This window comes from Sus scrofa, chromosome 4 (assembly GCF_000003025.6).
Source record: "Sus scrofa isolate TJ Tabasco breed Duroc chromosome 4, Sscrofa11.1, whole genome shotgun sequence".
Classification (NCBI taxonomy): Eukaryota; Metazoa; Chordata; class Mammalia; order Artiodactyla; family Suidae; genus Sus; species Sus scrofa.
The window spans coordinates 103,253,928-103,271,164 of record NC_010446.5 but is presented as its reverse complement, the minus strand read 5'-3'; the positions used below and the strand labels follow the sequence as shown (position 1 = coordinate 103,271,164).

Genomic DNA, 17,237 nt, shown 5'->3' with positions numbered 1-17,237 from the left:
GGGAGTGGGAAAGAACACATGACAGGTAATGCTGAGGTTCTCACTGGTGGTGAAAATTGTGAATTTGGGCGTGATAGTAGAGCAGATTGACACAGGTAAGCTGATACTTTATGGGTTGGTGCAGTAGGTGAACAGTGGAGCAAGGATCCTGAACTTTTGGACAAGAGGATCACCTGCTGCTTCCTTTCCTGTCCAGCCTGGACTGCATAGGATCCAGACCAATGTGAGAATCCTCAAGTACCTTCAGTCTTCTGTGTTTTCTGTCCTACAAATCCAGTACTTGTATCAACCCAGCCATGTAACCCTCCCCATTCATGTAGAGTCAGCTGAGCATTGCTGATGAAAATCATCAGTAATGCAAGTTAAAGTCACTATAAACTTATGATTTCCAATTCCAACTGATCACCAGTACCCCTGACAACTTTTTAACTTTGATCAGTTTGTTTGTTTGTTTGTTTGTTTGTTTATGGACATGCCTGCAACATGCAAAAGTTCCCAGACCAGAAAACCCACACCATGGCAGTGACCCAAGCCACAGTAACAATGCCAGATCCGTAACCCACTGCTCCACAGGAGAACTCCCAGTTTATTTTTTTCTTCCTTACTCTCCTTAAGTCTTCTGTATAAACCTCCTATCCTTTGTCAACCTTTTTTTTCTCTTTTTGGATTCTTTTGGATTTTCTACATAGATGATCATTTTATCTCTAAAGACGGTTTTACTTCTTTATTTCCAATATTCCAGATATTTTTCAGTATCTATCATTTATTTAAATTTATTTAATCAGTTTCTTTTTTTGGCCAAATTGCACTTGCCAGAACCTGCAGTCCAGTATGGAAGAGAAGTGATAAAAGTGAACAGGTCTTATTTCTAATTTTAGGGAGAAATCATTTAGTCTTTCATTATTAAGTATGATGCTGGCTTTAGGTTTTCTTGTAGATGCCCTTTGCAAGGTTAATTGAGGGAGTTCCCTTCTCCTGGTTTGGTGAGAGTTTTTACGAAGAAAGAATGTCAAATTTTGCCAGATGTTTTTCCTGCATCTATATCCTCTTTTGACTGTTAATATGGTGAATTACATTGATTGACTTTAAATGGTAAACCTGCCCAGCATTCCTATGGTGAATCACATTTATTCATGATGTATTAAATCCTGTTGATATTTTCTGTATTTGATTTGTTAAATGAGAACTATTGCTCTGTAACTTTCTTTTCTTTTCTTTTTTTTTTTTAAATGTCTGATTTTAGTATCATTGTAATGCTGGCCCCAAATGAATTGTGAAGTATTACCTACTCTTCAGTAAAAGTTTGTGCATAATTGATTTGTTTTTTCCTTAAATACTTGGTAGAATTTACTAATATAACAATCAGGGCCTAGGGTTTTTTTTTGGGGGGGAAGGTTTTTAATTACAATTTCAGTTTCTTTGATATATAAAAGGTTGTTCAGATTATCTATTTCTTCCTGAGTGAGTTTGATAATTTCCCTCTTGTAGAGAATTTGTCCATTGCATCTAACTTTTCTTTTTTGTGTGTGTGTCTTTTTAGGGTGCACCTGTGGCATATGGAAGTTCTGAAGCTAGGAGTCGAATCGGAGCTGTAGCTGTTGGCCTGCGCCACACCCATGGCAACACCAGATCCAAGCCACATCTGCAACCTATATACCACAGCTCATGGCAATGCCGGATCCTTAACCCACTGAGAAAGGCCAGGGATTGAACCCATGTCCTCATGGGTGCTAGTCAGGTTTGTTAATCACTGTTCCCTTATGGGAACTCCCATTGCATCTAACTTTTCTATTTTACTGGTATAAAGTTGTTCATAATTTGTTGCCTTTTAATATCTGCAGATTCTATTTTATTGATTTTTGCCATAACTTTTATTAATTTGCTGTCTTTTACCTCCTTTGGTCTTCTTCTCCTAGTTTTTTAAAGTAAAGTCAAAGTCTTTGACATGAAACCTGTCTTCTTTTTTAGTAGTGTTTCATGCTGTTAATTTTCCCCTAAGTACTAATTTAGTGACGTCCCACATTCTAATATGCTGTTTTCATGTGATTTATAGTTATTACCAAATTTGGAAAGTTCTGCTCATTATTTCTTCTTCGAATAATTCTCCTTTAGAAACTTCAATTATCTATATATTAAGCCACTTAGCTCACTTGATGCTTCTTTCTTCCTTTCTTTTTTCTCTTTCTTTCTAATTTTTTCTTTCTCTGTGTTTCATCTTGAATAACTTCTATTATTACAAGTTCACTAATCTTTTCTTATGCACTGTGTAATCTGCTGGTAATCCCTCCCAGTCTATGTATATGTATATATGTGTGTGTATACATGTGTGTATACATATGTATATATGTATATATATTTTTTATTTCTAACACTGTAGTTTTCATTTTTAGAAGTTCAGTTTGGATCTTTTTACGTATTCCTTATCTCTACTTACTTTTTTGAACATAGGTGTGACAGATATAATAATCTTTAATATTCTTCTGCAGTAATTTTGCCATTTGTGTCAGATCTAGATCAGTTTTGACTGATCATTATTCCCCTCGCTGTGAGTTGTATTGTATTTGCCAGTTTTTCAATGTAATTTCATTAGTTTTGCTTTATATATTTACTTTTTCTCCTAGTACACTTTTTAAAATGTAAATTTTAAACTGTTTTCAGAAGTTTGCTCCATTATTTGCTTTTCCTTGGCATAGTGAGTTCTCCTATTTGTATACTTGAATTTGTTATCAGTTCTTTCATGATGAATTTTCCAAGTATGCATTGGAATTATCACTTGCAAACTTATCTTCAAGCAGAACTTCATGATATGTATGTTTTTCTTTCCACTCACACTCCTTTTTTCCTGGCAGTTTTATTAATACCTCCACTGGCTCATCAGTTCAGAACTTGGTCTTTTTTATACTGGAATCTCAGCCTTCCTAAGAATATTATGTGTCTAACTCCCAAAATGTATAGCACTTTATTCCAGTCTCAGTTGTACTGCTCTTTCTGCTCCATTCTACTAGTCTAGGAAAGTAGTACCACATCCAGAGTCCCTGCCGCAGGTCAGAGCTTTGAACTCCATTACCTTGGAGGAAGTAAACTTCTAGTTTCTTTGTCTTTCTCACCTACTACAATTTCTATTTTGTTTTAAGTATGGCTATGCCTTTTAAAGAAATATTTCATCCTTATTGTTGGTATATGTTTCGGGAAGGGTGTGGTATTTTGCGTGAAGTTAATTAAAAAGATCATCTTAACAAGAGTCATGATATAACTGTCAGCAATTTTTTGGGGGCTTACCCACAGTACATAAAAGTTCCAGGGCCAGAGATCAACCATGCCACAATAGTGACCTGAGCCACAGCAGTAACAATGCTGGATCTTTAACCCACTGAGCCACTGGGGAACTTCATAACTTAAAATTTTTAAAAAGGTTTTCTATGTAACACATGAAATCCTCTGGAATAATACAGTGGTTACAAGTTTACAAGTCCTACACCAACAGAAAAAACTGGAATAAACTAAAATTCCCTAAGCTCCTCCACCTTTTGGCTTTTATTCATGGTAAGATACACAATGGGAGCAGATTAGGGGACCAGGGAATAAGAAGTCAGACATATATAGCTTGACGAATTGCAGAGTTATCCATCATCAGGAAATCAACTTGACAAAGTTTTATTTGGATTTCTATTTCGTGGTAGAGGATTAAACTATAACTTCACCACTATGGCCAGCCCTCCTTCCTGAGACCACAGTGAAATGAAAGTACAGAAATATAGAAAGGAATAAACCTATAATAGTACAAAGATTTGGAGATAAGTTGGAGATCCTAATAAACAAGCTGTTTCAACAAATTTACAGAATACATTGTGGCTGGGAGTCAGTGACTAGAATAAGAAAGGTACAACTTAGAATGTACTGTAAGAGACTGTTGTAATCCCAGAGAGATGTAGGGTTCATCAACAATACGTAGAAGTAATTGAATACATGAGTGAAAAGTCGAGTTAAAAGGCAATATTTATTCAAGGATTTTATAGGAACATGGGCTCCACCTGAAATTTTTACTTACTGTGTCATTCCTGGCGTTTACCAGTAGGCATAACTTTGAAGCTCTTTTTTGAAAAATTGAATGATTTCATTGAGGAGAGGTAAGACTTTCCATATGAATGTTGGTTACCCCAGAACAAAGCCTCCTTTCATTCTAAAATTTGAGCAGGTCCACAGTTTCACAACACACATCCTATTCCTGACTCTAAAGCAAAGCCCACTAGCTAGTTAGCCCACCTTTCTCAACTTAGCCTAGAAATTGTCTAGTCAGAATTCCCACTCAGGGAGACCTAGTGACAAATAGGTCTACTCAGTGGAGGAACACTTGCTGGTAAGTGGAGGAAACCCACACTAGCTACTCAGAACTTCAGTCTTAAACACTGATAAATAAATGATGGTTTATTGATACCATGGGGTATCATACAGCAATGCATATAAATGATATACAGCTATATATAGCAATATGCTTGAATCTTCCAGAGTGATAAGAAGCCAGACACAAGAAAATAAATGATGCCATCTATTATATATGCCAATAGGAAAAACAAAGCAGTAATGGTTGAGAGAGGGTATTAGATAGTAACTTTATTAAAAAAAAAATCAAAGTGATTACCCAAAAAATCAAGATACTGGTTACCTTTTGGGGAGTGGTAATTGTGATTTGCGAACTGGTACATGAAAGACTTTTGGGATACTGGCATTATTCTGAGCAGAGATTACACAAATACTTATATGTTAAAGAGATTATATGTTCTTTATAATGAGCATAGCATTAATGTTTTAATGCTTTTCTGTGTATATTAATGTCATAATAAAATATATTTAAAGTCAAAGTCGGGATCCTAGAAGAGATGGAGGAAATGTTCTATAAACATTTTTCATCATCTCTTTTATTCAAAGAACTTTGAGATGATAATATATTCTTAAGATAGGAGTAGGATTCTACAAAAAAGAAGCAATTAGAGAACAAATGAGAACTCAGAGATGAAAAATGTGATTGCTGACATTAGAACTTCAGTGAAAGGACTAACAAAATTGATTTTTTTAAAATTCCCAGAGTACAGAGGAAAAAGACCAAGAGATTAAATTTGAGAATCAATTTTAATAGATAATCAATCTAGGAGGTCCAATTTCCAACTAGTAAGTTTCAGAATTGAGAATTGAGCAAGTAGAAAAAATAAAGAAATAATAGAAGAGAAATTTTGCAGAGCTGAAAGTTACTAATCTTTAGTTTGAAAAATGCTCTGGAGTTCCTTGGTATCCTAAAGACACTACCTGTTAGAGCTCATCAGTGAATTTGGTAAAGTTGCAGGATACAAAATTAATACACAGGAATCTATTGTATTTCTGTATACTAACAATGAAAGATCAGAAAGAAGAATTAGGGAAACCATTCCATTAACCATAACATCAAAAAGAAGAAAATACCTAGGAATAAACCTATCTAAAGAGACAAGAGGTCTGTTCTCTGAAAACTATAAGATACTGATGAAAGAAATCAAAGATGACACAAGCAGATGGAAAGACATACCATGCTCTTGGATTGGAAGAATCAATATTGTCAGAAATGCCCTTTTAACCAAACAGTTCCACATATAAATTTCCTCCTTTCACCAAAGCCAAACATTTTACTGTGCTTAAAATTGCCATGTCTTCAACATAGTAAATAATGCTGCCATGAACTTTGGGGTGTATGTGTCTTTCAAATTATGGTTTTCTCTAGATAGAGGCCCAGGAGTGGGATTGCTGCATCATATGGTAGTTCTGTATTTAGTGTAGGACTACTGTTCTCCGTAATAGTTTACATTTTCGCCAGCAATGTAGGAGGGTTCCCTTTTCTCCATACCTTCTCTAGCATTTATTGTTTGCAGACTTTTTGATGGTGGCCATTTTGACTGGTGTTAAATACCTCATTGTAGTTCTGATTTGTGTTTCTCTAATAATTAGTGATGTGGCTAGCCAAAAAGAACTCTCTTCTTTTTCATTACCAAATATTGTGTTTAGAAGGCATCTTCTAGTCCTTATTCTGTCCCAGATGCCCATTATATATGAGGGACTTTCCCTGTCTACTCTATTCCATATCGTTTTAATGTTTTACATTTTGTAAGCATAAAATGTTTAAATCTGTTAGAATTAATTCAGCATCTAAGTATAATCTACCCTCTAAACTTTTCATCATGTATAACCAGTTATAAAATTCTTAAAAGTAAGCATGATGAGTATTGAAGCTATTAGAAATTTAATTGTGATTTTCTTATGCAGTCTGAAGCTTAGAATAAGAATTGTATTGTAACTCTACCTTTTATTCCTCTAAGTGTCTTCTCTAACACCCAATCAACGTTAGAGACTCAGGAAGCCTATGTAAAGCAGAGGGGTCCCTTTTCTGGGTATTTAGATGGGAAACAAAAATGACGTTAACCTAACATACCATAGTTGAAAGTAACTTGTCATTTTATTTAAACTTGGCAAAAGGAATCTATGATAGTTAGAGGTAGAAAAATGGTTGTCTTTGGAGGTTTGAATATTGGTTGTGAGGGTCATATGAAGAAAAATTGGGGGGATGCTCTAAGTTTATCTTCGTGATTTTGTGAGTGTATACATATGTAAAAATTTATTGAGATGTATACTTAAAGAAAAAAGTGAGAAATAAGAGCATTTAAGAGGAAGGCTGTTTAAGGTACACGTGAATTATTAGAATACCAATGGTCATATTGTTTGAGGTGAATGATGGCTCTTTTCTCTCATTTACTTTCTGCAACATAATTACATGTTACATGTATTCCAATAATTTTACATAAAGTAAAAATTGAAGGATTCTGTTGTTTGTTCAAACCTTTTCTATATGTGCAATAATGTTCTTTGAACATATAATTTTTTTAGTATAATCAAGCTATATTATTCTGAAACTTGCCCCCCCAACAACGTGTAATAGATATCCTCCAATATCAGATTACAGATTCACCCGATTCTCTTTAATGATTGCACAGTCTGTTAAAGTATGTTTATACTATAATTTTTGTAGTCACTTGCTTAGATATTTGAGGGTATCTTATTTCTTACTAATGGAAATAGTCCTACAGTGAACTTTTTTCTTTTCCATTTATATTTGTTTATTTGTGCAAGTAGTATTATAATTCCAGAACTAGAAAACATAGCTTAAATTTTGATAACTACTACCAAATTGCCCTCCAGTCTCAGCAACTATGAACCATAACCTTATCAAGATTGGTTATTATTAGGAGATTAAGTGATACAAACTGCTGTGTATAAAATAAGCTACAAGGATATATTTTACAACAGATAACCTATGAAAAGTGTGAATTGTTTAATACCTGAAACTTATATAATACTGTACATTAACTATACCTCAACTTTTTAAAAAATGATTGGCTATTTTCAGTCTTTTACAGTACTTCTCAATTAAAGAGATAAAAATAGGGTCTCGTTTTTTTTTTTTTTTTTTTTTTTTGTCTTTTGTCTTTGTTGTTGTTGTTGTTGTTGTTGCTATTTCTTGGGCCGCTCCTGCGGCATATGGAGGTTCCCAGGCTAGGGGTTGAATCGGAGCTGTAGCCACCGGCCTACGCCAGAGCCACAGCAACTCGGGATCCGAGCCGCGTCTGCAACCTACACCACAGCTCACGGCAACGCCGGATCGTTAACCCACTGAGCAAGGGCAGGGACCGAACCCGCAACCTCATGGTTCCTAGTCGGATTCGTTAACCACTGCGCCACGACGGGAACTCCGGGTCTCATTTTAATTTGCTTGTCTGTGATCACAAGTGGAAAAGTGCTTTCTTTTGTTAGTTATCAACATGTGAGGGTTTTGTTAATTACTTGTGTGTGCCTCATGTCAGTTTTCCATATTTGTCAGAACTCTTTGTGTGGGGCCTTCACTTTTATTTTATTTATATATTTTACAGTCAGCTTATTCCATTTTATTTCTTGTCTTACAGATTCACTTACAGTATCTTGTACCGTATGACACAATAAATCTTTTATGGTTCCCTCATTTTGTGTTGTGCTTAAGGAGACCATTTTATTTTCTTCTGCTATACTTACAGTTTTGTGGTTTACTTTTAAATCATTAATCCATCACAAATTTATTTTTATGAGCTTAAGATATAAATATTAATATGTATTTTTCCCCAAACAGTTATTCCATGAACTGTTAGGAATAGGCCATCCTTTTTCACTAACTTGGGAAACCAGTGGTAATACTATATGAGTGATTGAAGGGTTGTAAGAGATGTGATCTTTTCTTTTCATGCAGGGAGGATGTGAATTTTGAAACAAAATTCAGGAATGGAGGGCAGGGTTTATAGAAAGTAAGGGAAGAAAAGAGTATAGTTGTCTTAGGAGTTACATTGTTAAATTGGACAGGATTGAAAATATAGATGAGATGGAATAAGAATATACTTAGGACAAATAAATATGTAGCAATAGCTATATAAATCATAATTAGGATTATCATTTCAACAGCTTATTGTATTATACATGATGATATTACAAAGGAATTCTTGGACTTTTTTTGTAGATTTATTTTAATTTATTGCCTATGGCGCAGAAATCAGTATTAACCATCCTGTTGAAAAATGAGCTTTTTTTGGTTAAAATCAGATTTAAGCATATCTCATATTCAGTCATAATTTATATAGTTAAATCCATTTATATATTAAAATGTATTATTCTTAATCCTGGAGAAGTTTGGATATATGACAATGGTCCTGTGTAACTGTAGAAGATAAGACTACTAAATGTGTGAAATACTGATCCAGCCCAAAAATGTTTTCTAGAAAATTGCGTACATATGTAGAGAGTGATTATGATATACACATACTGGACCAAATTTGAAGTACTTTGGAAATAGGGTTAGCAATATAATGTTTAAATTATTGACCTATAATATAGTCATTATAATTGAAAACCATTGTTTTTTATCTTCGGTCTTCTCTTTCCTCCACCTCCATCCTTCTCTTTTCTCTTTTGTTGCAGATCATACATCAGTTGGTGGGCTGGGAGACAGTTTTTATGAATACTTACTAAAAGCATGGTTGATGTCAGATAAAACAGACCACGAGGCCAGAAAAATGTATGATGATGCTATTGAGGTAATTATTATCAGAACATTTACCTACTTAACATACTGAATATATAATGTATTTGATAGAGATTGATGAATATCTTATACATATTTTATTATATACATTCATTTAGAGTTTGTTAGTATTTTAACATAATAGTCATATATTTTCCTTTATGTGGCACTTTAAAGAAATTATTGAAGAATTTAGTATAGTATATTTATGTATATGAAAATTTACTTCAATTACTTGTAGTTATTGTCTATAATAGAGACTGGAAAAAATTCTGACTTCGTATATATTTCCATAAATATTTCTTTTTTCAAATGACCCATTAAACCTATACATTGAGAGCCTTTGGATAAATAATAAGGGCAAACACTTTTATAGTACTGTTCACGGGCTAGGCATTGTTCTGACCTCTTACATATATGAAATAATTTAATCTTCTCTACTATTTTACACATGAGGTTAAGTAGCTTGCTAAAAGTCACATAGCTTAGTTAGTGATCAAGCCTGAAACTGAACTAGCTCCAAAGCTATGTTCTTACCCACTATTCAGTATTGTTTTACATTTGTATCACCTCATACCACAGTGTTGTGAACAAGTTTTATTCTTGGAAACACTTACATATGATATTTCCAAGTGCAAACTATGAAATAGAAAAGTATTTTACTCAATTCTTAAATTATTTGCTTGCTGATCTATATAAACCCATATCCCTCTAAGCATTTAGTCACCTTAAAAGTTGTGTATTTTGTTTATAATAACACCATTCTGACTCTAGTCAGTGATCAGTATTTAGAGTTATAGTTGTTGTTTTGTCTTTAAGTTAAACCAAGCATCTTGTTATCCATTTATATCCTTACTTTTAAGGAACCAATCCCTATAGTTATTTATAAAAATGCATAGGAGTTGAACTAATATGTTGCATATATGTGCTTTGCTCATTGTAGGCATTCAGTAAATGTTTCTTGACAGATTGTGTTCACTAAGAAATTGAACTAACCTGATGTGTAATCAGGACTCTCCATTTTAGTGTATGACTTTTTTATGAAGACCTACATTTTGAAAAGTTGGCAAGTTTTATTCTGTTATTAAACTTTAAACCTAGAAATTTTTATGATCCAAGAAAAGTCATTATCTAGGAAGAATATAATAATAGCTCTAGAATCATAATGTTGAAAATAGCACTCTTAGTCATTCCCACTAGACTGTGGGCTCCTTGAAGACAAACTAATTTGTTTATTATTGTCTAGCATGCCCTGAAACAATAGGTATTCAATAAGTGCTTGATAGATGAATGTATTTAATATTTTTATTTTTGAGAAAGTGTGATATGTCATATACCATGTAATCATTTTTATCATAGTTTACTGCTTTCTTATAATATTTTTAATCTAAAACCATTTGTTTATTTTGCGTAATTTTTCCAAAAGGAAGAAGAACATTGTATTTGTCATTGCTTTTTAAATCATATATACTTTGAAAAGTACAATACCTATTTTGAAAGTTAATCTCATAGATTAAAATTGTTTTTCATGAATCATCTAGAGAAGTTATGTTTCGTAAAAATTTTTTCATATTTGTTTTCTATGTCCTTTCTTTTTAGCTCTTAAGTCTAAAATGGGCCCCTCCTAAGTGTGTTTAAATAACTAGTTGGCTAACTTTGATTTTGAAACATGTATGCAGCTTTTGCAGTGTGATTATCTTTGATAACCATTAATTGTTAGGAGACAGAGTATGTACAAATTGTAAAATAAATGACATATGGTATGCATAGAAGAGATAGGAAAGATGATCTATTTTAGATGCATTCTAATTTGAGGTATCATTTTAAAATTCCTCTTTCTGAGCTAATATATTTAAATTATTCTATCCTCAATCTCACCTACATCTGCACTTATGGATACTACCCCTGGTTCCTACATCTTAACTTACTTTTTGAAAATTATGTAGTTATAAATTTTATATTCTGATCAAGTTTATAGTTAGTCTTTATTTAAAATAAGAAAAATTACACCTTTTTAAAGGTTCTTTTGGAGCAAGAAAGTAATGCCAGTATTTGTGTAGATTTATTTAACACTTTTTAATAAAAGAGCAATAATATTACTCAACTGCCATTCAGAAGTTTGACATTTTTTGTAAGTTGAACTCATAAACATTTGTCATATTTTTAGAGAGCAAAGGGAGCGTATGAGAAATTTCGGGGTCTATAAGTGAATTATTGTTAAAAAGTCCTATCTTTACATACCTTCTACTTTAATCCAGTAAGTCAGTGGGGATATGTTTGGATATTTCTCTCTCTCGCTCGCTCTGTCTTTTTTTTTTTTTTGCTTTTCAAGGTCACACCTGCAGCACATGGAAGTTCCCAGGCTAGGGATCAAATCAGAGCTTCACCTTTCAGCCAACACCACAGCTCACCGCAATATGTTTGGATATTTCTCTCTCTCGCTCGCTCTGTCTTTTTTTTTTTTTGCTTTTCAAGGTCACACCTGCAGCACATGGAAGTTCCCAGGCTAGGGATCAAATCAGAGCTTCAGCTTCCAGCCAACACCTCAGCTCACCCTGAGGCCAGGGACCAAACCTGTATCCTCATGGATACTAGTCAGGTTTGTAACCTGCTGAACCACAATGGGAACTCCATGAATATCTTTTACTTATAACATAATGAGATTTATGTTACAATGTACAGAAATAACAAAGTGACAAAAATACTGCCAAAGGAGTTCTCTTATGGATTAAGAACCTGGCATTCACTACAGTGGCTTCCATTGCTGCGGTGCACATTTGATCCCTGGCCCAGTAACTTCCATGTGGTGTGGGTGTGGCCAAAAAGAAAAAATATTATGTAAAGGTGGGGTTTTTTTTGGCTGCACCATGGCATGCAGAAGTTCCTGGGCCAGGGATCGAACCTGTGCCCATAGCTGCAACCAGAGCTATTGAAGTAACAATGCCAGGTCCTTCACCTACTGCCACCACAAAGGAACTCCAAAGGTTTAGAATCAAAACTATGGATATTGTTCGTTAGGTATTTATTGAGTGCCTTACATATGGAAATCATGCCAGATGCCATAAGGTCCACAAAGATGAGAAACATTGTCCCAGCACTCAGAAAACTAATTTTTTCATTTGTGCTTCAAGGTATTATGGTTAAAAAGAAAACAACAATGAACATTTATAATCCAATGGTTGTCCCTTATCATTTTGCTTATCAGCTACTCCTCATTCCTTTAATAGGCCAAATGTAGTTATCAGAGTACCATTTATTTATAGGATGGTGTATTAATTGAACACTTGTTGAATGCACACTATACTTAGAGGCTTTGTGGAGTGTAAGATGATGAATAAGACATGGTCCTTGTAATTCTGTAAAACAAACATTATTGTGATAAAGAACATAGAATAAATTCTTCTAAAGCTGATTATTATTGAGCACAATAAAAAGGTGAGTTGAGTCTTACTCCTTTTTATTGTCAGAAACATATAGTTTTTAATCATAAACAATAATTTCTACCAAAAAAAAAACTGAATTAGTACAATTCCTTTTACATAGAAGTACGTCTAAAGACAGAAAATTAATCTTTAGCCCTCTCAGGAAAATCTGAGAACATGATCCAAAATAAAACTTTAAAATGTTTTCATTTTTAAAATTAAAATGTGACTGTTGGACTCTACTTCGTGTTATATGCAGGCATAGTATAAAATATTTCTGTCACTATTCCTCTCTTTTAAGTAAAGTTGACATTTTAGGAGAAGTAAACTTCGCCATTTTAGGAGAATGGATAAATTTGATATTATCACATGGCCTCTCTTAACCATGGCACAGCATCCAAAACAGATGCCTAAGTTTGTGAAGTAAGGGACTGAGGAGTTCTGTTTGAACTTGCAGCTGTTTCTGTTAAGTTTTATAACACGTAAGGTACCTCACCTAATATCCTTTTTAAAGTACTTTGACAAGATGTATAGTTTCATGAAAAAGAAACCATTTAATTATCAAAATCATATTTTTCCGATTAAACTTAGATACTATTCTTCCTATTCATTTTTTGTTGTGTAAATGGAAATTAATCAGCAGAACCTTTAGTTTGTAACTTGTCCGTCCTGACCTCAGGTGACTGATTATTAGACCTTCATTGAGATAATAACCTGTAGTATGGGTCGTGTTATGTTGAAAGGTACTCTTCAAGCCAGTCTCCTCTCACCCACCTTTTTTTGTTGTGCTAGTGATTAGGGTATTGGTTCAAGATTATGTGTAACTTGATTGTTCACTCCCAAACTTATTTTAAATTAAGCCTTCCATTTCGGGAAAGTTGCTGCTTTGCAGAATATCATATTACCAAAGTTTTGTGATAGCCAGAAGGATGTAGCAAGTTTGAATACTAACACTTAGCTTCTAAAATTTTGACTATCTACTCTTTCCTATAGGCTATAGAAAAACATCTTATTAGGAAGTCTCGTGGAGGTCTTACCTTTATTGGAGAATGGAAGAATGGGCACCTGGAAAAGAAGATGGGGCATTTGGCCTGCTTTGCTGGGGGAATGTTTGTACTGGGAGCCGACGGTTCCAGAATGGATAAAGCTGGACACTATTTAGAGCTAGGGGCAGAAATTGCACGCACATGTCATGAGTCATATGACAGAACTGGTAAGAATGTTAATGATGCCAATGTCTTAGTCTGAAATAATTTGCAAGTTAAAAGTATGTTCAGAAATTAGAAGGGAAATATATATATATATATATAAATTGTTTACTCAATTTAACATGGTAAATCATTTTCTTAAAAACTTAAATTGTAATTCTGAAAATTACTGAAATTCCTACATCTTTTTCAGAATTGTAATTCTGAAAATTCCGTAATTCCTACATTTTTTTTGAATTATTATTCTGAATTCTCTTACTGTTACGGAGATTTTGAAGAAGTTGTTTTGAAGACAGTAGGGTTCTCAGGGATGTATGGGATAATATTATTTATTTTAATGTAAAGGAATCCATTTCAGCCACTTACTTCAGCTTCTATAAAATTGGTAACTTAAAAGAACACAGAATTGATTTAGGTTACATGCCTTGCCTATCCTCTTGTGAAAATAAGAATAACAAATGATATTAGTTATACTGAATGTATATATCTAGATAACTAGTAGTTTATCTCTCAGTAAGTTCACCAGTAATTTTTAAGTTGTTCGTGCCTTTAAAAAGATCCTCTGTTAAAAAAAAAAAAAAAAAAAAAAATCCTGTCTTGTTGCTTTAGGCAAATATGTGATTTTTCTAGGCTTCAGTGTCCCTACCTAAAAAAAGGAGATGCTGATTCTCAATCTTAAATATGACAAAAATTATTCCTAGAGGTGAAAAAAATCTTTTTTTATGTATAGAGCATAGATATGCCTATAGTATATTAATAAAATTTCATGGAAGAAGAAGACAATTAGGTTTAAATAAAAGCCTGAAAAATAGGATTGACAAACACTCTACATAAGTTCTTCTCTGGCTTTAAAATTGTCTGTTTCTTTATGAAATAAAGGATTATAAGTTCCCTGAAAAACTAAAAACCAGTAATTTCTGTTTATGATTTAGAAGTTGAATTTTTGCTTTAGTTAAAATAACTGAATTTTTGTTTTAGGGTTAACTTATCATCAGGTACTGTGACAGAAATATGATTGACTTAAAATTTATCCTAGTTCTTAAATCTGTCAAATCAGTTTTATATAATAAGGAATTGAAGTTATGGTGAAATTGACCCTTCAGTTCTCTCAGTAACTAAATCAAGGATTTCATTTCTTGACAAAATATAACTAAGTTTAAAGAACATTGAAGTAGATGTTATTTTACTGGTGGTTTAAGTGTTAGTATATAATACATCTGAAGTCGGTGACCTGAGTTACAAATAGAAGTTAAAATATATTGTCATGTTGATAAAGAATACCAAACATATACTTAAAATATAGATGAAATTAGTAAAACACTGAAGACCAGAATGTATATTAAGCATTTGCACTAAGACCCACGATAATAAGATTTCTTGTTATACAGATTTTGACCACAAATCAAATTCTAGATCTAAAGTAGTAGGATTTCATACAACAAACTTATTAAAATATGGTATATTATGGTTATTATAATTAATCATTTACTCCAGGAGTTCCCGTCGTGGCGCAGTGGTTAACGAATCCGACTAAGAACCATGAGGTTGCGGGTTCGGTCCCAGCCCTTGCTCAGTGGGTTAACGATCCAGCGTTGCTGTGGCTCTGGCGTAGACTGGTGGCTACGGCTCCGACTAGACCCCTAGCCTGGGAATCTCCATATGCTGTGGAAGCGGCCCAAGAAATGGCAAAAAAAAAAAAAATCATTTACTCCATTAAATATGTAGCACTTATTGTGTGCCAAGCATTATGCTGGATTCCTATAGACTAAAGTATGAACAAGATGTCTCCCGCCTTTGAGAAATTCATAGAATACCAAAGTTATAAAAGGATTCTCTATATTATATTTCTGACTTTTACATTTCACAGTGACATTGCTGATGCTGATAGGAAACACTGATATTATGAAGAGAACATGTAAACTAGGATTCGGAAATCCCATGTTCTGCTATTTATTGTCTTTGCACCTTAGGCAAATCATTTAATCTTCCTAAGCCTCATTTACTCCATCTGCAAAATATTGGGATAATAATACCTACCTTGTCTTCCTCAGGGTATTAAGAATATAAATGAAAGTTTTAAAAATGCAGTCTGTTTATTGTTGTCTTGCTTGTTATGATGTCACTTTCATATTGCCAGTCAGTGAACCTGTGACCCTCTTTGCCATGGTGTGTCATAAAAAATGACTCTTTGATTTGTATCCTATATTTTCAAGTCTTTCACTGTTTTTACTTATCTTTTTTGTGTGTGTCTGTTTTGGAAGTTTCAGGCTAAGGGTCAAATTGGAGCCATAGCTACTGGCCTACACCACAACCACAGCAATGTGGATCTGAGCTGAATCTGCGACCTACACCACAGCTCACAGCAGCACCAGATCCTTAACCCACTGGGCAAGGCCAGGGATTGAGCGCATGTCCTCATGGATATTAGTTGGGTTTTTTACCACTGAGCTACAACGGAAACTCCTTACTTGCTTTTAATCGCAATTAAAAAGTACAGTCCTGTTTTGCTTACTTCCCACAGGTTATTACATCTTGTGCTGGTTTTCTTATATCTGCGCTATAATTTTTGGCCCCTTGTTAAAAGTGTATTCACATTTTAACAGTTACTTGGGCTAAATTCATACAGTAATTATTGCCTTGGAATTTCACTTTGATTTGTTGCTGTTAATTAGAATTAACATTATTTCAAAATCTGGTGTTCTTCGTATCTTCCACTTATTGATGAGCATGGCCTGCTGCTTAATATTTAGCTAGGTTTGTGGGAAACACTGCTGAATCTGTTCATGAAACTGAGCAGTAACTTAGTGGTATTTAAACATTATTATATCTACATGGGAAGCTAGATTGATACACTGTTTTACTTTATTCTGAGGTATAATGCAAGCATTGATGCCAAACCAGATGCTAGGCTTCCAAAATATAGTTCTTTCTTTATCTGAGTTTCTAGATTAAAAAAAAAATTGCTGAACTTATTGAAATAATGACTTATCTAATTTAATTTACTTCATATTGAAACTGGATAAAGCCTTCCTTAGACTATGTGCTGTCACATTGCGGGGGTGGAGGGTGATTTCATCTCTTTAGATACATATAACATGTTCATCACATGTTTTAAGAGTTTCTACAGCTATTTTTTTCCTTGAAGTTAATAAGAGCAAAGGATATGGGAGTTTAAGCTCTTTCCTTATTACTAGCCCATTCAAACTATAGTTAGATTGCCTGACCCAGAATATTCCACATCCTTTTTATCTTTTGTTAACATAAGTGTACTGATTTTTCCAGCTCTGCAGATTCTACCTATCTTGGAGGACTCGTATGAACTTTATTTCTCATATCTATTTTGTATGACTTTACAAACTAATCTGTGCCTTGTTTAAAATTATCTTTTATTGTCTTACAACTGACTTTTAGCGCATTTGATGTTTTTTTTTTATTTGTGCATGTGTCTTTCCTTTACCTACATTATATGATTTTTACATCCAATAG

General features: G+C 33.7%; 1 protein-coding gene across 1 annotated transcript in view; it reads left to right on the top strand.

Moving 5' to 3' along the window:
- The window catches only part of MAN1A2 (mannosidase alpha class 1A member 2), a 162,204-nt gene that overhangs the window by 105,968 nt on the left and 38,999 nt on the right, over positions 1–17,237 (top strand). The window contains exons 9-10 of the mRNA XM_001927622.7: positions 9,019–9,134; positions 13,537–13,756. Coding sequence (XP_001927657.4) covers positions 9,019–9,134; positions 13,537–13,756 — 336 coding nt within the window. The remainder of the gene's footprint in view (positions 1–9,018; positions 9,135–13,536; positions 13,757–17,237) is intronic.